This window comes from Neolamprologus brichardi, chromosome 5 (genome assembly GCF_056152115.1).
Source record: "Neolamprologus brichardi isolate AB-2024 chromosome 5, ASM5615211v1, whole genome shotgun sequence".
Taxonomy (NCBI): Eukaryota; Metazoa; Chordata; class Actinopteri; order Cichliformes; family Cichlidae; genus Neolamprologus; species Neolamprologus brichardi.
In genome coordinates, this window is record NC_142108.1 from 18,093,963 (window position 1) to 18,119,947 (window position 25,985).

General features: G+C 39.7%; 1 protein-coding gene across 5 annotated transcripts in view; it reads left to right on the forward strand.

Moving 5' to 3' along the window:
• The window catches only part of pparg (peroxisome proliferator-activated receptor gamma), a 42,685-nt gene that overhangs the window by 9,058 nt on the left and 7,642 nt on the right, over window positions 1-25,985 (forward strand). For 2 of the 5 annotated variants that reach the window (XM_006783253.3, XM_006783251.3), the window contains exons 2-5: window positions 14,246-14,542; window positions 14,793-14,959; window positions 17,778-17,916; window positions 23,647-23,846. In XM_006783253.3, coding sequence (XP_006783316.1) covers window positions 14,251-14,542; window positions 14,793-14,959; window positions 17,778-17,916; window positions 23,647-23,846 — 798 coding nt within the window. In that variant the 5' untranslated portion in view covers window positions 14,246-14,250. Of the gene's footprint in view, window positions 1-3,015; window positions 3,961-12,645; window positions 12,785-14,245; window positions 14,543-14,792; window positions 14,960-17,777; window positions 17,917-23,646; window positions 23,847-25,985 lie in introns of those variants that run through there. The other 3 variants (XM_035904637.2, XM_006783254.3, XM_006783252.3) reach the window with 3 other exon arrangements.

Below are 25,985 nucleotides of genomic sequence, written 5' to 3' on the forward strand. Positions count from 1 at the left end.
AACAATTTTTTTCAACCAAGGCGATGTCTAGGAAGAGCAGTCAGCCAGGACTAAGGTTTCGAAACATCTGCTGATCCCTTTGTACATCGTTTCCCATTTCTTATTTGTCTTGCAACATATAAGCAACAAACAAAAGCAGCATATTGTGTATGCGTCCTTGCACATCTCACTATGTTTAATACGAACAAGAGTGTCCAGTGCTATAGGAGCCGCACTGTCATTTGACACAATGAAAACATATTTTTTGAACATCGCTGTGTGTACAGATGTGTGTGCATGGGTGATTCTGCCAAGCCATCGCACAGAACGACAGCGACTTTTTCAACGTTATAGAGTGATATGAGCGAAAATATTTGGTGTGGGGGTTTTTTCTTGTTTTTGTTTTTTTACATTTTTACTGGGACCCAGGCCAAACAAAATGTGGTTACTCATTATGATTGTTGAGTGGATAATAAATAGAATGATATTTTAAGGATAGCTGATATGATGACTGATCAGCGGAAGGGATACTATGAGCAAAACCAAATCCATCTGGTGTTGGCAGGGCGATGTTGTATGACTGCTGTTGCACAAGTGAGATATATTATCGTTAAAAACCAAACTGCCTAAAAATGGCGAGAAAGCGGTAAACTAGTACAGTGGTCCCTTGCAATATTGCGGTTCACCTTTCGCGGCCTCGCCGTTTCGTGGATTTTTTTTAGTGCAATTTTGCATGCTTTTTTTTTTTTTTTTTTTTTTTGATAGAGCGTGTTGTGTTCTGCGTCCCGATCGGCTGTAGACCACAGTCAATCAAGCTCCTCTGTCCCGTGTCTCCTGTCCAGTACAGAATGCATTCAGCTTGTCAAATTTACATAAATCATCGATCACTAGCAGTGTCTCTGAAGTTGGTTTCATTCTATAATACTGGAGTTATTTTTCTACAAAGGTTTGAACTTTGAGAGTGTTTAAACAAGAGAGAAAGATGTAAAAATGTTCATGCCTGTCTGAGAAAAGTGTATAAAGTGTGTAGTGAGGGGTTTTACAACCTTAAAACATCTATAATAATTGTAAAAAAATAAAGCTGACTTCACGGATTTTGCCTGTTGCAGGTTATTTTCAGAAAGTAACTCCCGCAATTAACGAGGGACCGCTGTATTATCTCACTGGAATAAATTATTTTTTCACCTAATCTTATCAGTCTGCAGCTAAGAAATAAAAGAGTAGTTTAACATTTTTGGTAAAACAGTCTATTTATTGTTGTTACAGATTATGATTTACATTTCTTTAAGTAGTGACACATTTCATTTAGTAAGCTTTAGCGGTACTGGTAGGTGTTTTTATTTTTAGACATGGACATCCTTGATGCTTCTCCATTTCCTGTTTTCATGCTAACTTAAGCTAACTGTCTGCGAGTTCTAGCTCTTGTTTGATCATCTCAGTCAAAAATCACGTCCTCTGAAATACCAAACTGGTCATTTAGGTTCATGTTAACCAGCTATAACACTAATCCACGTATTAACCAGTCATTCTCATGTGTGGCTTTTGCAGTCTTCATAGTTTATAGCTAGTGTTCAAGCATGTACTACCCCGCCCTCACTGAGCTAATGCCACATTTGTGCTAGTTACATAATGCAGCTCCAAAATGTTTAGAGAGCTGGCAGCAATAACGTAAGAACAATTATGCATTAATTATGCATTTTTCAGTGTAAACACTCAGAATGAACACAGAAATTAAGTATTATGCCACTTTCACTTTCGCATATGCAGATATGAAGTAGGTCATTTGCATATTGTGCCCCAGCGAGACAGTTGTTCCGACAAATCTGCCACATTGTGTTCTAATGTGTAGGTAAAGAAGATAATTTCCTACTGCAGTTCTTGGGGTTTTTTGGGTCAAATCAGTGCCATCGTTGCACCCTGTCATTTGCTATAATGCAAGCCGAATCATAAAATATGCACATAAAACTGAGCCTGTATAAATGTTCTCCTCTATGGTAGCCATTATTTTAAGCTAGTACATCTCAACACCTTGGCTACAAAGACAAGTCTCACATTAAATTCACAATGAATAGCAGCATTTTCTAATGATTGATTTCATATATACAAAGAAATCTCTGTTTAATATTGGTTAAACCAACTTATATGAGTATCAGCACGTATGATATATACAGAAACGCGTATACCATGATGTACAAAGACACAAAACCTAGTCTCTTGATAAATGGAAAAACAGTTGTATGATATGGTCAGTGAGTCATTTTCGACAATTTCCCCCCACACACCTGAGGTTTCTCAGAGACAGTTTCAAGTTGTACCTGAGGTTTGTACCGTCAAAACTACAGTTCTCTGTCTCGTTCGAATTGTTAATCCCAGTGGTATATCTGCGAATGTGTGGGCAGCCACCTTGTAGTGTATGAGTTGTTAGATTAAGACGTGAATGGCCTCAAAAAATAAGTTATTTTACATGAAAAATGATATTTACAAGCACAAATGCTGCATTTTAAATCTGCCCAGTGCTTGTAAAATTCACTCTGATCTAACCATTTTTACATTTTTTAAAAGTATTTTTGCTTTATTTTGTTTTTTAATCTTTATAAGAACTGAAGACTTTAGTTCTTAGAAAATATTTGGGTCATTCACTATATTGTTGGAAGGACCGGTTGTTTCCTCTGCGCACACTAACTGTGAAAGTTTCAAACTAAACCACTCTCCTCCTACCTCTCCAGACTTGACCCTTAGGGCCAAAATGACAGTCTGTCAATGACTGTTTGATGTTAATATGCAAACAGAGACTCTGTCTCTGGATTTTTTTTAGTATGTCAATCACTTGTCTCTTTTTTGATATGCTAAATGCCTTTTTGGAGATAATTTTTCTAGGTTAAGTTGCGATTTGTGCATTCTTGTGGAGTCACATGATGTACAATTGCAGATGGAAGCTGAAAGAAGAAACCACTTCTCTATTACTTGGCTTTGGAACGTGAGTTTGGTAGAATTTCTCATAATGAGAGATGAAAATTTCAGTTCTTTCTTTAATATATAATTGAAACAGACAACAGATAAACTGAAATCAAACAGAATCTGTCTATAAACCAATTTGGAGTCACACAAGAAAAACAGTGTGCTGTTAAGAGCTGGAATAATCTATCAGTGCTATGTATTTGTGCATACAGAGACTGAACTATACAGCACATCTGTTGTATTGAGGAGTTTACTACATTGTTGAAATCTGTTCAGATTTAATCTCAACAACAAAAGAGATAGTGAGCGTCTGACCCCAGCTCATGAGGTTAAACAGCGGTGCTTTTCTTGTAAGAAATCAAATCAGGGAACTATTATGTTCATGTTAATGTTCTTGGGTTAGAAATTGCATGAGGAGCGAGTGCGTCACCATGGTCACATCGACACTGAGTGACTGAGCGGAGGGAGAGAAGTGCAACCAAAGAGGCATGATGAGCTTGCCTGTCAGTGTGTAGCAACAGGAAATCATCTGCATCTGATGTCTACCACCTCACACACACACACACACACACACACACTTAGACACATGAAACTAGAAGAAAAACTGTATACAAGAAAACAACTTGAAGCACATGGCCACACATACACAAATATGCACTGTCTATTTAATACAGCAGCGACATGCGCACATAAAAATATATAAAAATGAATGACACATATAAAACTGACAATAAAACCACACACACAGACACACACAGACCACATGATAGTTTGCTGTCTGAACTTTTGCTGAGCCCAGACTCTGTCAGAAGGAGAAAATGTGTGTGTAGTTCCCTTTCTATTGGTCATCACTTCCTGAGGAAAAACATGACCACACACACACACACACACACACGCTCACTCACAGTAGTCTCTGCTCCTGTCACTGCCACTGTCACTTCTTGGTCATTTAGCGGACACTGAAGACTCTGAACCAAAACAGGAGAAGCAGGGTGAGTGGACCGTGCTGTACCCCATACGCGTGTGAGTGTGTGTTGCTGTCATTCGGTTCATTATCTTGTCTGAACATTAGCTGCTTTGGATAGCCTTAATAAACCAACAAAGACCAATCATGATCAGGAAGCTGCAGTTAAATCGTACATTTAATCGTGGCATCCAGTCAGTTATCTGCGAGCAGACAGCAGCACTGATCAGTGCGATACTAGAGGTCAGCCAGTTTTATTTGATTTGCCTCGACAGACCGTTATCACTTTATGGCCATGTTTTGGTGGCAAGATTATCATGATATTTGGTAGCATCACTGAAAACAAAAACCTTTGAGTTTTTTTCTTTTTTTGTGTGTAGCAAGAGCACCAATTCAGATTTTTTTTTAAATGTGTGTGGGGGGGTGTATTTCCGCTGTTAATGCGAGACTCCTTTCAATAGAATAAATTAAAATTATGATTAGCATGACATTTTAGGATTAGAGAACAGCCTCAGTTTTGTTTTTGTCTCTTTTAAAGAGGGAGGTGCATTTTCTTTGATTTATTCATCTTTATGTTAATTTTGCCTCTCTCCTGATCTGACCTCAGGTTGACTTAGTGTTGTCAGTGCTCAATTTTCCTAGCTTTTGAAGTTGAAACAAAAAAAAGAGAGAGAGACAAAAATCAAATTGAAATCAGAGAAAGGTTGTCTGGATGCTGTTTTACTCAGAGCTGTGCCAACCAGACAAAACTTGTGGTTTCTAACCTCCCACTGTGTCAAACTTTGAAGATTTCTGGTGAGTAAATTCAGTACCAACCAAGTATGTGGGTTTTCAGACAAGAGGAGACTCTCGATTCTACTGACAGGGCAGTCCAAACCTCTGCCTGACACCTTGGGTGCACATGGTTTTCCATCACTCTCCTGTTTGATCATTCAGGTGCAGAGGGGGAGGCCCTTTTCAGGTAATTCTGTCCACTGTGGCTTCACACCACCAGAATTTTTTTTCATACGTATGATGATGATTTTTTTCTTTCTGGGTATTTTTTTCTTCTTTTTTTGCATTTGAACTGCATTCGGCCTTTTAAACTTTGCTGGGGTTTTTTAAGTGCATCTCCTACCATCTCATATTGTAAACTAGGTTGCTTAGTCAAATAAACCACAATATTTTTTACAATGCATGCTTTTTCCAGTGTCCCACAGCTTCCTTATGCAGGACTATCGAGGCAAAAATAAAGCGCACTAATCTTTTCAAAGAATTTGTGGGGACTGTGCAGACGTGCAGGCGGGCATATCTTTGTTTTAGTCACTGACAGCGAACCACATACTGTTTTACATGAAGAGGTCAGGAAGTCACAGAACTCTCTGCAACTCTCTTTCTTTCTCTCTCTCTGTCGCACTTCAACGCATTCATGTGCACAGAAAAGCTGGTAAAATAAACAGCTTACTGTGCAAGAAAAGAAAGAAAGAAAGAAAAGAGGAAAAAAACGCTCTCTTCTACAGGGGAAATACTCTGCAACATGTCACTTTATCGTCAGGATCTCATAAAAGCAACGGCTAGAAAACTGTTAGACTGTTAGACTAAGGTTTGTTTAGTAACTATGCAGCTCTTCTTTGTAGTGCACGTCTATATTTATCTATTTTTCTTCACTTAGTTGTGATATATGAAAAAAAACTTGTTGCTTTTTTTTTTGCAAGAATTTTTTTTCAGCTTTCATGTGGAAACAGAGTATATTTCCAGCCACATGTGTTGAATGAGAGATTGCCTGGTTTGATATGCGTGGTTCAGCCCTCGCCTTCAGACAAGTTGAATAGTTTTATTCAAACAGCGAAGATAAGAGTGTTACTCCCTTGAATGTAGCAGGGCAGGTTCTCCCTTTACTAAGTATACGAGGCTGATTTCTGTGTTAACGTCTCTTATGTTCTTAACCGCTCTTTACTCTTGCCTGACTTATGTTGAATAGCACTCTTGCTGGAGTGCTGTTAAACACTCAAAAAGAAGAATTATGATGCTGGATTTTTTCTGACTGTAGGGGTATTTTCTTCGTCTGCACGTTTTGCATCTTTAAGCGTTTTTGTTACGCTTTGCTAGTAGTGCTTTAAAAGGTAAGTAAGAGGCTTGTTCCCTTGATTGTCAAAACAGCCCTCAAAGCTACAGACAGGGCTTTAAACGCTTTCTGTGAAGTAATCTGATCTCTTGCATTTTCTTCATTCTGTTTTGGACCAAATTATTGGCGCTGTGAAGAAATATGAACATTAAAAAGCATCACATTTGTTTTGCAACTCGGTCCCTGAAGGAAAGATTTCACATCTCTCAGTCTGACCCCCTGTTTTTCCCTCTTTTTTCCAAAGTTGCTGCATCCAGGCTGCGAAAAAAAAAACACGACACTCACTCTTAAAGTTAACATTTTGGTCTTGCTGTTTCATGTAATAATAGCTTCTCTCTCCTCTAAAGTAATTGGACACTTCTTGTCCCTGTTTGTATGGGCTCATTTCGCAGAAAATGCTGATGTCTCGCTGTGTGTTTGCTCCCACACACATTGTCTGGCTTGTTCAGGTACACCAGCCTGCCAGACCTGCCTGCCAGATTGCTGTTGGGCCTTTGTTATTAGGTCGCGAGTTAGGCAATAGCCAATAGAAAGTACTCCTACACACTGTACTCTTACGTGGAAATCAAGTTCTGACATGTGGAAATTTGAGAACTGGCAGGAAACAACTGTCACACGTGCTCACATGTACACACCTTTTGAAACATACTGCGTGTCCCTCACTAGTCATCCCTCACTTTTTATAAACTCTGACAGGTTGCTTTCCCACAAACCAGTCTGATAAAATCAGGTTAATTTGGTTGCTTTTGCACTGTAGCATTTCCAAGAAGAGGAGCTACAGGGAAAAAACTTTTTACCTTTGATTGCAACATAATTTAAGCACCTTGGTTTAACTGCCACTCTGCAGCCTCCTTCCCTTTTTTTTCCTTCCCATGTGGTGGTGAGCACAGAGCATGAATTTCCTAAGATAAGAGTTTTTTCAAAGTCTCAGGGGTCCAGCTTGATTTCTTTTGGTGGTCTGGGAACTCGCTCTCTTTCACCCTTCCTGCTTTATCTCTCTTGCCTTTTGTCAGAACTCACTCTCCTGCTAATTTTCTGTGTCCTGATGACTTAATGCCAACGAGAGCGCAAGTTGCTCCGGTGCTATTTTAGCTTGAGATCAGCTGGCACCTGGCCAGCATATGGAAAAATATCCAGGTTTCTCTGTTTATTAATAGTCACCAGCTTCCAGGGGAGTGGAAGTTACAACATGTGGACACGCAGATGCCTTCTCTCACTCGCTGTGAAACAATGTCACAGTTGATGTGAATTTTAAGTGGACCCCCTATTGATTTTCGCCACCACATTCCAAACAAGTAGCGAGGAAACAATATGCAGTTGAGGAGGATGAGGAGGATGTTTGTTCCACAGGGATGTTGTGCCAAGTAATTTGGAGCCATTTCAAGCCATTTTTATAGCTGGTGCTACTGTGCCACCTGAGTATAGCTATTTTGGCTTTGTCCTGTTGCATAATTTGTTGTATTCTTTTGTTACACTTATTTTTTTTTCCAAATCAGGCAGTAAAGGTTGATGAGCGGAGGGAGGTTTATTTTGAGATTTGGTGGTGATTGTGAAAGGTTGTTTGGAAGGTCACTGAACTTTTTCCTCTATTGATTATTTATAAATTGCCTGCTGTCCTCTGTGTTTTTTCACAGTCTCTTCAGTTTAAATCAAGGTCAGAATTTCAGCACAGTCCTGTCACAAGCACAGGAAATATATCCAGTTTTCATTGCTGATGTTTAGAAAGACGCCGGATCGGCCTTTATCTTCCCATCATAAACTAGCAAAAATAAAGAAATCTAACAGACTGTTAGACTATGGACCCCACTGTGCATTGAGTCAAGTGTTACTTTAATCCAGTGAGTATTAGCACGTAAGTTAATTTAACACTAACACAACAACATGAAGAAAGTAGATACCCACCAGTGTAGCAGCGGATATGAGCTAAATATTCAAATATAGTCATTTCTACCATAAAAGTAAAATTGGAAATAAATAACATTAAAAAGTGCAGTACATATCTGATTTAAATCTGCCAGTATATATTTGGGGTCCCTCTCTTTTATGGCATGCAATCTGCCCCCAGTGTGTACAAGTGTGTAGTAATAGTTCTATGATGCCATTTATTGGTTAAAGCATTTCTGCTCCTTCCATGTTGTTACTTGTTTTTTACATAAACCTCCTTAATTTTGCTGTACAGTTACATATTTTACCATAAAGCCAGAGCAGCGTCGACATTATGCTGAATTGTGCTGATAGATAACCAGATAACCTTCTGGTTAGTACGACCGAGGAGGACACGGAACAGCAGGGCATGTGCAGGTCAGACTTTAGGAAGTACTCCTAATTTCTCTTTAATACTTGAAACAGATCACTCATCGGCTTGTGAAAGTAGTTTTAAAGCATGACCCCACTGGAAAATTACAAAAGAAATGAAAATGTGGTAAAAATATTCTGCGCTCACAGTCATTTTAACCTTTGGTGAGTTCACTGGTCCAATTCTTTGCCTAGAAAAAAAATCTATTCTGTCATTCTCCTGGTTTGCCTCTGTAGTCTATTACATTTTGGATATTTTTGCACCTTTTTTAAATGTGGCTACATTTCTCTGCGAGGGTGTAGTTTAAAGTAGCTTGTTTATGCCTAAATTTGTTGTGTTACCTGTAAGGGTGGGCCAGTTTAGGTTTAGTAATGGTCTCTTTTAAATGGGTATCGCTGTGCTTTTTAGTTTACAACCTCTGGGCGTAGCCTGTGTGAGTACAAGTGCATTTCTTTCTTTATTTATTGATATATTTATAGGCAATACCAAAGTGACTAAGTGACTTGAGCCAAATGTCATAGTTGGTTACCCTCCAGTTAATACGCTCTAGTGACGACCCTAAACCAGAATCAGGAGTCCATTCAAGATCCTGTAGGTTTCTGCATAGCAGTCCTTTAAACTGTTGCTGTTTTCTAAACTCGTAAGACTTTTGTGCTGAAATTCTGACCTTTAATTATTATTATTTAATTATTTAAACTGAAAGAACCAAAAAAAACCAACACTGTGGGCAATTGGTATATAATCAATAGAGGGTAAAGGTTGATGAGCTGAACTACAGAAGCTGCCACCAGATCTCAAAATAAACCTCCGCCAATCAACCTTTATTGTCTGATTTTGATAAATATATCAGCCTCCCTGGGAAAGTCTATGCCAGGGTACTGGAAAGGAGAGTTCGTCCGCTAGTCGAACCTCGGATACAGGAGGAACAATGCGGTTTTCGTCCTGGTTACGGAACACTGGACCAGCTCTTTATCCTCTCAAGGATACTTGAGGGTGCATGGGAGTTTGCCCAACCAGTCTACATGTGTTTTGTCCCTTGGGGTGTCCTGTGGGAGGTGCTGCGGGAGTATGGGGTGTCTGGCCCGTTGCTACGGGCCATTCGATCCCTATACAACCGTTGCAAGAGCTTGGTTCGCATTGCCGGCAATAAGTCGGACTCGTTCCCGGTGGGTGATGGGCTCCACCAGGGCTGCCCTTTGTCACCGATTCTGTTCATAATTTTTATGGACAGGATTTCTAGACGCAGCCAAGTGGCGGAGGGCTTTCACTTCAGTGGCCTCAGAATGTCATCTCTGCTTTTCTGAGGCCATGGTTCTCAGCCGGAAAAGGGTGGAGTGCCCACTCCGGGTCGGGGATGAGTTCCTGCCCCAAGTGGAGGAGTTCAAGTATCTCGGGGTCTTGTTTGCGAGTGATGGGAGAAGGGAGCCGGAGATCGACAGACGGATTGGTGCTGCGGCTGCAGTAATGCGGACGCTGCACCCGTCCGTCGTGGTGAAGAGGGAGCTGAGTGTAAAAGCGAAGCTCTCAATTTACCAGTTGATCTACGTCCCTACCCTCACCTATGGCCACGAGCTGTGGGTAATGACCGAAAGAACGAGATCACGGATACAAGCGGCGGAAATGAGCTTCCTCCAAAGGGTGGCTGGCCTCTCCCTTAGAGATAGTGTGAGAATTTCGGCCATCCGGGAGGGGCTCAGAGTAGAGCAGCTGCTGCTCCACATCGTAAGGAGCCAGCTGAGGTGGTTCGGGCATCTGACAAGGATGCCTCCTGGGCGCCTCCTGGGGATGGTGTTCCGGGCATGTCCCACTGGGAGGAGGCCCAGGCCCATCTCTTAGCTGGCCTGGGAACGCCTTGGAGTTCCCCCGAATAAGCTGGAGGAGGTGGCTGGGGAGAGGGGGGTCTGGGCTTCTCTGCTTAGGCTGCTGATGTATGTATGTATGTATGTATGTATGTATGTATACATTAGGGGTGCAACGATACACAAAATTCACGGTTCGGTTCGGTTCGATACTTTGGTGTCACGGTTCGATATTTTTTCGATACAAAAAAAATGTTCATGCCTTTTTATTAATTTGTCATTTATTAAATTTTCACGGCACATTCTGCACCACATCTCTGTGCGTTCATCATTTGTTTGAAGCCAGCTCACCTCCTGCAACCACTTTTCCGAGAATACACGCTTCTTTTGTGGTTCGGACTCCTTCTGACATTTCTTTGGAGGTGGAGGAACAACAAAGTAATTGCTTAAAGGAGCTTCTTCGACATCTTTAAGAGTTCTAAACAAATGTCTGTCCTCCTCCTGAAAATCTTATGTACGCAAACAGGCGTTGCAACTTATCTTGTGCGCGTTTTTATTTTGACAGCGAATGCGCACCTGCGGACCACTTATGTGCAGCCCTGGTTATTTAGCTCGTCATATTGCAGCCACAGAAATTCTTTTGTCCATGAAACCATAAAGCTGCACTTTCCTTTTGCCTTATAGTCTGATTTGTCATAACTTTTCCGTTTTGTGGTAAGCTTTTCTTTGGCTGTCACTTCTTCACCCTGACCTGTCTTATTTGGCTCAGCAGAACTAAAATATATATCCTGCTGCTTTTACACACGCACTCACATGACGCTCAGCGATTCTCTGCGCGATCAACCTCTCACATGTTTAAGCTGCGGGAGATTTCACTTGTCATGTTTGCATAGTAAGCTAACGATTGATAAGACGATGTCAGAGGAATTGGTGCGCAAATTATCATCACTCACCAATCAGTACTGTCGCTCTCTATACACAGTTGCGATTGCAAAGTGAAAGCAAAAAACAAGCGCAAATTCAAACGCGATTTCAGTATGTCACATATTGACAGTGGCTCACCGATGCCAATGACATAATTACCCAGCTACATTTCCGAAAGAATGCAAAAGCATTGACATATATTTTTCCTTCCTACGATAGGCCGACGGGCAGCGCAGAGATAGATTTTGGTAGCCCGACTGGAAAAAAAGCCCGTCGGGCTGGCGATTTTGCGAGCCCTGTATCTGATTGAGGAATCACTCATCTTTGGAAAAGAGAGTTTATTATGGAGAAATGTCTCTTTCCAAAATAAAAGCTATACTATACGCTTCTTCTGGGCTATATTCTCAGCAGCATATTAAACATATCAGGTCCACATAAGGAGAATCATGTGCTAACGGCTGTCTAAATGACTCGGGTAAAGTTTGTAGCATGCGTGCTTGTTTTTGTCTGCTTCCACTTGTCTTTGCACGAGGATGATGTCGGAGTAAATGTGCAGTCATATTCGTTGTGTTCCCACTAGTGCTGTCAGCGTTGATCTGAAATGACGTTAACGCCACAACACGGCAAATCTCCGTTAACAAGCTACCGCGGATCGCCTCATGAGTGGGGCTGGAAGACGTCAACACATTAACGAGCTAACTGCGCTAACACACTAGTTCCCACCAATTGAGCATTGCTGGCACATCCAACATACTGTTTTACTTTTGTCCATGACGCGCTTACCTTCAGGGTCATACTTCACATGAAAACCAAAATAGTTCCAAACGCCAGATCTGAATGAGGGTGGGGGAGGTTCAATTTGCCATGTTGCAACTAGCCTAGCTTCTGTCTCGCTAGCTTGCCCTGCGCTCAGTGAATCTGTGTTCGACTACTCCGCCTAGGCTGCACTGTCGAGCGCAGATCCACTGAGCGCTCAACACAGACAGCACCGTCAGAAGGAAAGTTGATAAAATTAATTAAAAATGTTGTATTGTTCGATACATATGCGTACCGAACCGAAAGCACTGTATCGAACGGTTCAATATCGATACGAGTATCGTTGCACCCCTAGTATACATATATATCTATATATATATATAGATATATATGTGCATATAGTTTGTTTTTTTGTTTTTTTCAAATAAATATATTTAATTCTACAACTGGACAAAGAGCCTCGAGTGGTCTCTAGGACTAGAAAAGTGTTGCATAAATGCACTCAAGTGAATTGTACTGTCCTTAGCTAGCTGAACGTTTCCACAATGCGAGAAATGCATAGAAATGTGGACTTCGGTGGCTTATTGCAGTGCCAATTAGTTTCCCCTCCAGCGAGTGTGGTTTTCAGAGAATGACTTCCTGTCTTTATTTGTGAGCTTACTTGGAACTTTACCAATGAAAACTTCAAAAAACACACATTCAAGAAACCGCAGTTTCGAGCGTAACATACCCCACCAAAAAAAACATGTAACCTGTTTGCAACAGTCAGCAAACTGTTTCCATTAATACTGCTTTTCTAATACATTATCATTCTCATACTGCGATTTAGAGTGGACGCTAATTGTTCTTCAGAAACAGTTTCATCTTAAAAGATGCGTTATGGCAGTATTTTGACCTGCTGTTGAGCAGTTTGACATTGTTTTGCAGTGGTAAGAATGCTGCAGCACAGAGCCAGGGATGAATTTGCATGTCATTAACTCTGTGGCAAAGGTTTAGATTTACAGGTAGGCCATTCTGAGAAAGTAATGTTCTACATAATTTTGATATACAGCGATGTTTTTTTTTTTTTTTTACAGGTTTAATAATTGCCAGGGGGACAAACTTCAACCCATATGAGTGGCTCATTTTAAAGAGCCACTGTCTGGGAAGGCCATTTAAATAGCCTACATCCTAAAAACAACATATTCTTCAACTTGTACATTGCATCAGGGCCTTGTGCAAAGGTAGCCAGGCTTATAAAGGCTCGTATGTGGTTTGCTTTCATGTGGACTGCAGTAACCTCGGATTAGCGGACTTTGATCATCTGGGCTTTTCTTTTTTCCTTCCAATGTTTGACCATCTGCATTAGAAACTGAAATGACATAAGAACTTTTATTTATTTATACTAACAACAAGCTGAATACCCAGAGGGAGCCTTTCAGTAGAAATCAAGAGATTGCACACGTTGCTTAGGAAAATGTTTTCTCAGTGTCAACAAATCCCATGAAAAAACATTAAGAACCAACAAAGACGTGGATCATAACCATTTGTCATTGTAGCCAAAACTTATTTTTCCATGTAACTGGAAACCCATCAAAATGCGAAATCATGGTCCTGGCTGCTGTACTTTGGCAAGTGCAACAAAGAGAAAACAATAAATGCACCTTTTTTAAGTTTTGTTGGGGTTTTTTTTTTTTTTTTTTTTTTTGCTATTGCTCCTTTTAAAAAATAATTGTAATTCTCTGGCCTTTTTCTGAAGATTTCCATTTTCAGAAAAAACAAATGATTATAGGTGAGAACTGCAGGCAAGTCAGTGCAGTCTCAAAGTATGCAGAGACAGACAAGACATTCCAATGAATTAGTTATCAATTAGAAAAATAGTGGTAAACACCAACCGTTTCCTTTAATAGAGTTGCACAAGATAAAATCTTCAGCAAAGGAAAAGTAAAATTCCTAGAAGTTGAAAAAGATACTGTTCAGTTTTTACCACCAACCCAGTCCTTAAGACCAGAGAAGTTGCCGAAGCTAAAGGCCTGCATCCTTGGCCTGCTTTCTGTGTCCTGTGGTTGGGCAATCGCACAGCAAGCCACCCAAACAGCAACAGAGGAAGGCAGTGTTTTGAGCAGAAGAGACGTTCCTCAATGCTAGAGTTCATTTTGTACTGCCTGTGACACAATCAGTGTTCCCTGTTTACTAGATAACAGACACACTGCAGGAATGAAGTAAAGCACGACGGGTACTCCTTGTAGTGTTTTCAATGGAGTGTGTGCGCACGCCCAAATGTTTAGAATTTTTCTGAGAGGTCCTTTTTAATTATTAACAACTGTACAACAGTGCATGTGGACTTGTCTGCGTGTGCTTTTATTTTCATATACAGTTTTCTGCTTCCTTTTATTCTCAGTGGTTTTCTAATTATGTTAAGTTAAATTTAGCTGGCAACTGATTTTTGAATTAACTCGCATACTTGCCTTTTCTCTCTCTTACAGTAGACATGGTGGACACCCAGCAGCTCCTGGCCTGGCCTGTTGGCTTCAGTCTGAACACAGCAGATCTGCCAGAGCTGGAGGACAGCTCCCACTCGCTCGAAATGAAACATTTGTCCACGTTTGACTACGCCTCCATTTCCTCCTCCTCCATCCCTTCCTCCCTGTCTCCCCCGCTTGTATCCTCCATCCCTTCCGCTGGCGTGGCCTATGACCTAAGTCCACCGCAGAGTGAAGAACACCTGACCAACATGGACTACACAAACATGCACAGCTACAGGACACAACCAGACATGTTCAGTAAGCACATTGACCAGAGACGAATGATATAAATGTAAAATATACTTTAGGTGTAACAAAGCAAGCGGTGACCTGAATGAGATGTAGACTGAGATTAAGAGATGTGCTGCATGCATCAGAGTAACTATTAAAGCCAGTTATGGGTGACAGGATGCAGATTTATAGAAGCAAGGTTTAAGCAACCGAGTGCTGAACTTTTAAATGGATGTAAGAGTTGAAGTTTGAATTTTGTGTGCTTTCTGTCTGTCAGATTCCATCAAGCTGGAGCCCGAGTCACCTCCTCAGTACTCAGATAGTCCCGTGCTATCCAAGCTCCCAGACGATACGTCGGCGGCAGCGCTAAACATCGAGTGTCGCGTGTGTGGGGACAAAGCGTCAGGGTTTCACTATGGCGTCCACGCCTGTGAGGGCTGCAAGGTAAGGCTGAACGATCTCACAAGGGAATATGAAAATGCCGATGAGCATAGAAACATTTCAGATCCTCTCATAATCTCTTCGTTAAATTCCTGTTTTTGTTATGTCCAGGTAACGGTTTAAAACCTCTAAATATTCAACGTGTTCTTAGAACAAATACAATCTTCACTGAGGTTTGTCATTGGTTACAATTTTACTAAACTGCACACAGCGGTTGATACGATTCATGTTTAAGTCAATTTGTGGATCAGTCGATACATTTTAAGCAGTGCTCCGTCTTTGCTCAGTTTTAGAGAGGATTTTTTTAAATGGTTTTCAATCATCACAGAAATGATTCATGTGTTAAATCATGATTCATATCAGTAGAGAGTGCGTTAAGTCTTTTTCTTAACAAGTAATGCTCAGATGATTATAAATCAGCAGTCACACTACTTTCAAGTCGTGTCAGGAAATGGTAATGGGTGTAACAATTTCTACTGCAGCTCTTTTCTCTCTCTGCCACTCTTTTTCTGTCACTGTGTGTCACCCGTCGGTGAAACTTGTTGGTGGAATAAATAATTCTATAATGCATGGAGAGAAATGTGCTTTTTTTTTCATCTTTTTGATGTCTGCCACTCTAACCACAAGCCCCATACATTTTCCACTCAGCAAGGGCTCAAGATAGGCGTGTGCTTCTTCAGACAGCCACCCATTTAAACTCTCTGTCTGTTTGTCTGTCTGTATAGAGTATAAATAACTAATAGAGTGTGGGTGAAGTTTCAGAAATATTTCCATTTTCTTTGAAATATTGACACATTACAGAAACATGAACATTTTTCTCCAAACACATATGAGATGGATTTTTCAGAATCGGCAGACCTGTCTGTGCATCTTTTGGTTTAGATCCAAGAAGCGTTTGCACGTCTGAAATCAAACTAATTTGAAAAGAAACCTTCACTCTGGCGCTTTCACAGAAAAAAGAAACTGAAATGCAGCAGCTTGTTACTGAGTAGTATGATTCAACTAGTATGATTCAAAGTGCAATACAAGAGGCCTACTATATATTGCTTACTTACTAGGAAAAGTTCAGTACTAGAAAAATATTTTGTAGTTTTGTAGGAAATAAAAATTTTGTGCTGTTTTCTGCCTAATATCATTTATTTATCTTTGTTAAAGAGTGTAATTATTAAACAGCCCACGCCACACTGGTTGTGTGGCTCATTTATGCTGGTTTAATAGTTTTCCATTTTAATAGGTGACTTATTCCTTGTTCATTACGATTAACTTCATTTCAGGCTCACATCACATGTAGTAAACACAAGCTACCAAGCCAAATTTAGTCTTAGTGATGTTTTGCCTCCACGGGTAGCAGAGTCTATTTTCTATAGACATGTTCGTCTCTATTCTTACACACACAGTGCACAGTACAGTGCTTACTGTTACAAGGCCACTGATACCACTCAGTGGCCTCGGTGCCCTCATCGCTCGTCGAGGTGAAGCTACGAAGCTTCCAAGGAGTGAACAGCTTCATGTGAATACAGACCGTGAAAGCAAACTTACAGACCCGCATATCTGTTTCATGACAGTTATTGATGGATTTATAATCCAAATGACTAAATTCAAAGGGTGAATGTGTCCTTATGAACACAAGAAAATAGTCATGCCATATTCATTCAGTATGAAATACTGCGTAAGAGAAAGGGCTGATTAAAGAAGGGGGCCTTTTTTCAAAATTAGAGTTTCGTGGACTCACTTTGTTTGCTTGTCTCTCAAACGTCCTTCCAGTGGATTGTAACCATGGATTTGTTTTTGGTTGGCTTAAACCCTACCTCCCTAGAAGAATGAACAGAGCCGCAAGCTACGCATGATTTATTCGAACGATCAGTTTTTCTTATAAAATTTGGACTCATACTGAACGACATAATGCTGACAGTATATTTCTTTGCAGCTTGTATTGTAAAAACAATTAAAAAGAACACGACCACTGGCAGTCACCTTGAACTCCACCACAGTGTTAAAACAGAAGCTCTTTGACACTGTTGCAGAACAAGGGTCTCTGTTTTTCTGCCGCCATAAGCTGTCACTCTGTTCCGTCAGGGGCTGAATGAAGGTGAGGTAGAGTAGTTATTGTTCTGCTGATGTCTCAGGGGAGACTCACAAGAAGAGGGGGGTCAGCCAAGCAGGCAAACACTTAATTGTTTTAAAACAGAAAACATTCTTTATTGAGGTGGAGTCTTGACCCCTTTTAACTTCCTTCTTCTATAAATAACCTATGATTAAAAACGAAACATCTGTGGATCGTAGGAATGTAGATGCTTATTTGAAAAGCCTTCGCACAAAGTCCTGATGTCAGTTTTTATTCTCACTGAAAATTCGCCTTTCAAAAATTTGCAGCCCATAGGATTTTTTCTCCTTTTACACTGCTCAGTGTGTAGGAATGTATACTATAAGTCTGACCATGGCTACACATTAATAGGTGAGATAAGCTTCTTTGGTCCTAAGGTTGAAGACATAATGTGTAAATTTGCACAGTTAACTTTTGAATAGACTTGTTGGCCCAATGATTGGCTTCCATACAGATTAGAAAGAGGCAGGTGTCTTATCAGTATTTGTCAGTCAGTAGACACTGCGTTGAGCTACTTTTCCAGCAATTAACATGATTCAGAATTTGAATTATTAAATGAAATGTTAAAACTTTTTTATGCCCCTCAATCCTTTTTGATGAAGGGATAAAATATGCATTAGAATAGGGCTTATTTGAAAAATGTTGCCAGAGTAGGCAGAGCAACCATAAGGACTGAAGTCACTACGTGTGTATTAATCGTATTCCTCTTTTTCACAGGGTTTCTTCAGACGCACCATCAGGTTAAAGCTGGTGTACGATCACTGTGATCTTCACTGTCGAATTCACAAGAAGTCGCGTAACAAATGCCAATACTGTCGCTTCCAGAAGTGCCTCAACGTCGGAATGTCACACAACGGTAAGCCGGTGGCATTCATACACACATTTTCATGACAGTCTGCACACAGTCAGAGCATGCCTGGGTCGTATTTTTCATTAAACTCAAATATGAACTAAAACAAAAGTTGAAGCTTCTGTGCATTCAATCTTTTTTTCATTTTCACATCCATCCCTCAGACAGGAATGAAACCCCCTATTTATATGTCTATAAATAAGCAGATGTAGGTAAAAAGACTGATTCTTCTTTGAAATGGAGGTTCAGGAAGCGCCTCTTCTCGGACTGAGTACTTATGCCCTTTGAGAGCCGCAGATGCGTGTTGACCACACTGCTTCCAATTTAGCCTTTGAGGTGTCATAGTAATGTGTGCAGAAATCTATATCACTGTCTTAGATGTTGCCAATTCTTTCATCTGTGGTCTTTGGCCATTGTTGCAAATCTTGGTTCATGTTTTAGTTCCCATCATTTGCGCAGTGTGTACCCGCCACCCCCCCCAGCTGATTCATATCACAGTAGAAATTCAAAGATGAGATTCTGGTGTATAGCTAACTATAACGCCTATCAAAAGTTCTAAATTTTGACCTGCCTTTGTGCTTTATTCAACAAAGGCCTGATAGTGACAGATATGATAGGTGTGAGTAGCACACCTATCAGAGGCATGCTACTCACGGCCTGACTGTTTTCACTGCATATCATCAAAAATGTGTTATAGCAATTCTGTCAGCGTTGCTGCTGTTTGAATGTGTGAAAAGTTGCCAGCTTCGGTTTTATTCGCACAAGCATTTGGCTGATTGTGTGCACTAAGTTTGTACATCAGCCACGTGAGTGGGTCTTTTTTAAAAGAGTTTTTAAGTTTTTAAAAACTGCATGTACAATTTAGAAAAACATGAAAACACACATATGTTTGCCTTTCATGTACCAGACATTTGTACGTGGAGCTTTTTACTGAGATACAAGTAAACAGCTCTTAGATGACCTCACCATTTGCAAACTACTCCACAGAAGTACAATATGCAGAGAAACCGTTTACTTCAAAAGAAAAAAATCTTTTCTTTCATCCGTCGCTATAGAATAGTTTTGTTTTGTTAGCTTTTGTTGTCCAGTCAGGAGCATCAACAAGCACACCTGACTCCACCTCCTCATCTGTGTTTCATTATGAACCCCGTGAGTAAATAAGTTTACTCTGGTTATGTTTGATTGATGTCTTCCTGATTCTCCTGTTATATTTGTTGCACCTGTTAGGGTTGGACACGTTATGGCTCTTTCCCTCCTCGGCGCACGTATAGCATACTCACTTCGGTGAGGTCGGAAAATTAAAATAACTCTGCAAATCATGACAAGTCAGAAAGCCCTGCTTCCCACAAAGATCGCTTCCCCATTTGCACTGAAAAAAGTGTGTGGGTTATGTAATTTGTAATAAATAGTGAGCATGCATTAGCTATTATTTTGGTGGCTGTAACACCACCAAAATAATAGCTTTCCTGTCGATTGCAAACACAGATTTGAGTACTCTGATGAAGTAGGTTTGCCTGCTGCACAACCACTGGTTAAAGAAAAAAAAAAAAAGCAATGACAGCGACAGGAAATTCTCTCATACATTAGTGGAAGTGTGGCTACACTGAACTCTGTGGTCAAGTGGGCAAGAAGTTGACAGAACAGGAAATAACAAAAGCATGATGGTAAATTATACAACTTTTATCAAACACTGATGTTGTTGCTGCCCTGTCATTGGCCTTGCACTTGCTGAAACTTACCCTTTTTGTATTTGGCCGTATTGCTCTAGAAACAAGCAGAATTCCCCCTTTCAAAGCAAACAAGGTGATCTTTGAAGAGCTCCGAATAATCCTGCTTCTCATGTAAATTAATGGGGACTGCACTTAAGACTTAATTAGACAAACCACTGAAAACACTGGCATGCTTGCACGGTATTGTTGTGCTGAATCCAGAAGAAGTCTTTTTTTCCCCTATTTGACAGCTTGTAATTGCAGCGTGTTAAAAACAGTATGACACTGTAATGGAGACCAGGAGCTGAAAAAGGAGATGGCCATCTACCAGAGTTGAAAAGAAAGCCTTAATCAGAACTGTTCACAACTTAAATTCTGTTGTATAGTGCATTAAAAGAGTGTGTCTATATATATACATATATATATGTTAACAGTACTCAGTGTTTCTTTAACAGGATGTAAGTAAAAGCAACACCTGCTTACGAGGCCCAGGGACAAACCAAAGTAACATACCGGGGGAGTTTAGTCATTTCTTATATGTGTAGTCATTTAAAGCATATGTAAACAGACTGCTTTATAGATAGTTCTTCATTTGGTTTTGTTACAAACTTAAGCCATTCCAGATACTCACCTGAGGCAGGTAGAGTATAAAAGGAAACCAGCTGCCTTCAGTGGTTTTGTTAGTTCTGCTCTAATAGTAAATATTAAAAAGTTGATGAATAAATTTTATTACAGCCTGATGCCTCTTTGGTGTCAAGAGTCTTGACTCTGAAGAGTGCGGTGAATATTAAAAGGTGGGGAAAAAAAGAATGATTTTAATGAAGTGGTAGATGATGGTGGAGGTGCCACAGCTTACTTACCCAGTGGGCTGGAGCAGGAGGCAATCCTGACCATAGACTGCATATGTGGGCAGATGCAACCTAAATAGTGAGAAATGGCATATTTTACCAAGACTGAGGCCATAGCTTGATTATTTGCTACCTTGGGCAGGCCATCTTGGGGTTTGTCCAGTCTGTCAGACGTAGCAGCTTACCTCCACCAAATAAGTTCCCCAGTTCAGCCATTGCCCATCATAAATACACCGATTGTAAGAACAGGAACAGGTTTAAGTCATCCCCCTTGAAAGAAGCTCACCTGGTAACTCATACATATTAGTCTGGTAACTGTTACATGTTAGTCATTTGTAACTCTGCTGCCCACTGTCTTAAAGCTTTGCCCCTGTGATGAGTAAAAGCCAAATTATCTGCTGTGTTTTTTTTCTAGGTAGGCATAGAGAGGTGGGGACAGATTTTATATCCAAACTTCTACAACAGGTTTATCACCTACTAGGTTTACATACCACCTCCAGTCAAAGCTTTACAGCACGACCCCGAGGAAGATGCTGCGCAAATTTGACAATGGTTCAGTAATTCAATTCATCATTGAAAACACTGGCATAGGTGCGTGGTATCTGTGTGCTGGATTCAGAGGCTGAGGAAACAAGCTTTTCCTACTTGGCAGCTTGTAACTGTAGTTTATTGAAAACAACATCACATTAACGCAGATGTGATCTTACCTCTAAGAGTTTGGTGTCAGAGTAATTATACATTACAATCTCACAGTTTCATGACCAAAAGGTTCTTAATTCAAGCTTTTTTTAAAATCCATGTCTCCTTTATCTAACTAATGACCTTATTGCTGGTGCCGGTTAGCACGAAAGGTGAAAGTCGGCTGGACTCGTCGTCACACTTTAATCTTTGAAGTGACTTAAATTCAACAACATTATGAGCATCTGCTATCAATAGATATATGTTTTTTTCTACTCTGCTGTTGCTTATCTCTGCGTCTTTCTCTCTACCTCCACCTTTTCTGATATCACTCTGGTGTAATAGGTATAGCTGGAGTTGTGTGGGTTTTTGTTTAATCAATGATTGACTTGCATTGAACTGATTTCTCCAGTTTGCTGTGTCACTGCCGTGGGCGCGGTGCCCAGTGGTAGAGCCACTTTAGTTTGTATGCATTTGCTTAGGGTGTGCAGTCAGCATTACATAATCACGTACACACTGCAGTAACTTCAGAGCTGGGAATGAAATGGAAATAAGGAACAATTAATGACTTCCACTAACAGAAAAAGAATGGTCACACCTTGGTGTCAGATTTCTTAGAAGAAAAAAAAAGACATCCACATCAGCCATGTTACAACCGCACTGCTGCTTTCATGTACACGCAGCAGAGCAAGGGAAGCATTCACTTGAATGCTGGTAGATAGATGTGCCGTTACCTCCTACTTTCAGCCGCCAGTGGACCATTTATTTCTGTGGGGGTTCACAAGTCACATCTTGCAGGGTTTTTTTCTTTTTTTTATGTGTTGTTTTTTTTTTGTTTCTAATTCTACAAAACATGGGTTGCATTTTATATGCATTGACAGATATCAGACCTTACTGCTTTACAAAGTCTAAAACTGACACGTAGTATTCAAAGAAATTGTCAGCTTGTAAAATATTTTGTCACATTCAGCATAAAATAGAGGCCGACTATAAAATTTGAGAAGTGGTATGCAACTCTAGTAATATAAGATAATTTTATACAGGTATATTTTTGATCAAATGAAATATAACCAATATATTTAGTTAAGGGGCATAAAATACACATAATTTTATCATAATTCTGTGAAAATTACATTAATGCAATGAAAGCTGTTACATTTCAGGTCTGTTTTTATTATATTTTATTTTATTTAACCTTTATTTATACAGGTAGTCCCACTGAGACTCAATAACTCATTTACAAGAGAATATATTTATCTCAGCTGAATCCTAAAATAAATACCTATTCAACAAACATCTCATCTTTCGGTGAGCTGTGAAAACATCGGTCCGTACACAATATCAGAGTCAACAAAATGTTCTAATTGCCTCATAAGACACACCTCAAAAATCACAGCAGAATCATTTGTCATCTTTTAATGCCACTGGATTTTCCCTTTCATTGAAGAAGCCATGAGTCATATGACTCATGTGACTTTTTAACATTCAGAAATCTTTGAGTTATTAGAGCAACTCGGACAAGTTTTCCATTACTTAAACTCCAAGCTTGAAATATTGTGACATCGCAACGGTTTAAAGAGTAGTTACCTAACATTGCCATTGTTGCATATCAGGTAAAAGAAACACGTCCCCTGTCTCAAATGAAATGTCCCACATTTTCATTTCATTCTTTGTTCACTGGGGTTTGTAGTGCTTCAGTGTGCCGTAAAATCTCGTGTGTTTGCTCTAGATGGGTAATTCTGTTGACATTAGCTGTTCAATTTGATTCATTGCTCATTGATAAAATATTAAAGATGTGATAAAGAAATTAAACATTCTAACAGAAGGTAAATGGGGTGATGAAAAAAGTATTTAAAGCCTTTACTTAAGCAGATATTGTACTACCGTGACTTCAATATAAGTATAAAAAATTACCAGCTTTTAATAAAGTAAATTTTTTAAATTTTTAATTTACTTACGTAGAATATTGTTTATCAACTGGTCTGAAATAACAGGGAATGGATTTCAATCACATGACATGGCTAAGACAGATTTATTTTTGTGTATGCTAATCCATCACATGTAGTCACTTCCAAAAATGACCTTTTTGAGCGGGAAAAAGCTGGGATTCATTCATGTGTACATGGCTACACATGAATGAGCATATTGTACTTGATGTTACAATCTGATACACAAATAAATAGTGTTTTACGTCTGTTAAAGCTAGTTTACTAAAGGAAAAATGTAGTTTAGAAATATTTTTTAGGGTTCCCTGTGTTCTTTGAATTCATTGTTCAACTTTTCAGCCTAACTTATGTTTTGTAGAAGTGAAGTAGCGCATGGTAACACATGGTTTGAGGTCGAAATGTCAGTCAAAATGGTATTAATTCAAACTGGGACTTTTGAGGTCGCGTGACTCCAATAAATTGACTCAGGCTTCAGGTTTTGTGTATTTGCTGTGCACATGTGATTATGTCTGTTTTTCATGGTTCACCAGAGTGTTCTTCTGTTTCCTTTCCCAGCTATTCGTTTTGGCCGAATGCCTCAGGCGGAGAAGGAAAAACTGCTAGCCGAGTTCTCATCTGACATGGAGCACATGCACCCGGAGGCAGCAGATCTGAGGGCTCTGGCCCGGCATTTGTACGAGGCCTATCTGAAATACTTCCCTCTCACCAAGGCCAAGGCCAGGGCCATCCTGTCTGGGAAGACCGGAGACAACGTGGTAAGCAGCACTCTCTAAATTCTCATTTGCTTTGATTCGGATGCATACAAAATCAGCAGACAGATCAACAGCGCTCAACAGGACAGAAAATAGATCAGAAAAAAACTGTATATGAGCACTGCTGCTTAATATTAGACCAGCATTTGAACTGATAAGATATTTGCAGGTGTGCATGTGGTTTCACTTGTCTTTGCATTCCAGGGATATATCAACCATCTACATATACTGAACGTTCTCATCTCGCTGATGAGAGCTACTGAACCAGTTTCTCTTTCCTGTTTGCTTTTTCTCCACTAAGAACGACATCTACAGCACAAATTTGACCTATATATATTTTTTATATCTCCCATTCTGGAAATTATCACAAGCAAGGATAACATTAAACAGAGTCAAGATTATACTGAACAGGCCAGGGTGAAAAATCCATAACGTCATGCAGTATTTTACCAAAATTCAGAAGTAGGACATAGAAAAAGCCTTACTGCTCTATTACTCGTTACCTTCACTTATACAAGAATTCAATTTAGTTAGAATTGTTATTAATACTGCACCATTAATATGATTTAAACTCTAAGTATTTTAAACCTTTTACTCAGCACGTCTTTTAACATTTGTCAGCATAAATTCCTGTGAGCACGCTCAGTTTTGACTCAGATGACGCGATTTAGGCTGTTGCTGCTGTGTTAACTCAAAAAGTGGATGGACTGGTTTCAACATGTCTTGGCTGTTAGAAAATATCTCAGGTTACAATGGTCAAACTACAGAACAGGGTGGTGTTGCTTTTAGCAGTCTTTTCTTTTACAGCCATGGCTTCGACAGTCCTGCTTAAAACATCAAATGATTTCATAAAGACATTTGGAAATTTAGAAAAGTTGAATGGAAGAAGCTATTTAGAGTTTTCCAAAGAGACCTAATCAAACAGCATGCAAGCAGAACATAAAATAGATCTCAAGTGAATATTTTTATCCACTTTGCATTATTTTATTTTTGCTTTTAATTTATCAGTTTTCTCCTTTTTTTCTCCTTGTGATGCCGCTAGTCCTATATGTGAAGTTGCTTTGTCTGTGTATTATTCATATAGTAGTACTAGTAGTATTACATTGAGTGTGGCAACTTCATTTCTTTAATCAGACATACATTATGAAGATTATGGAGTTGGCTTTATATCAGATAGTACCGTCAGCCTGTTACGCTGTGTTTGCATTATCATTCATTGTTCCAACTGTAAGTAGTTTCAGTTGGGGATTTGATTTTAGTCTCTCTAACCAATCAGCAAAGACCAACATATCTGCAAGAATCCAATGTAATTTTAAGTTGACACTGATGCATAGCCATGTCATCATACTGGTTTTGCTGGGCTTTAAGGAGCGGAGCGGAGCAAAGTAAAAAGCAACTTCTACTGGTACATGCATATGCTCTACGTGTGTACCAGTAACCATTGTTCCTTCTTCTTCTTTTTCTTGGTACTGATGCTGTTTGACTAATACGCCCATGGTGCACACTGGACAGTTTTTTTTTAACCAATAAAAACACAGGATCGTGTCACAAGATGTGAGATGAGTCACTGGAGGTCAAAAATTCAATTGTCTGTTTCCAGACAAATGACGGTTAATTTTTGAGAATATGACAAACATGCTTTAAAACTATCAGCATGAAGATATTTACAGTATTTGTGAATGTGTATGTTTATGTAGGCTTTTCTGTGAAACCTGATCACGTCATCTTCTTTGATTTTTTTCCCTCGCAGAATAAAAAAGTGGATTAAAAACTTTGAGCGTATTATATTCTTAAAATGTAGAAGGAGATTCTTAGTTTTTGGTTTTTGTACTCGTGTTCTCGGATAACTCTCAGCTCAAGGTTGCGCCGCATCTCTTTCGTCTGCTTGTTATGACTGTTCATCGTGGTGATTGCAGCCAAATAGCACCGAATCGTCTCTTTGTTTGAGGGACTGCTTGGTTATTTACGAAACCAAAGCAATCCTCCTAAAACAAATTGGCAGTCAATGATTTTAACTTTCGTAGAATATTTACATTTTTTAACAAGCAGAACCTTGATATGAGTTGATGTGTAATCAGTGTTTAACTGCACCGGAACTCCAGACACACCATGTGAGATAAAGGATGCGATTTTTTTCCTTAA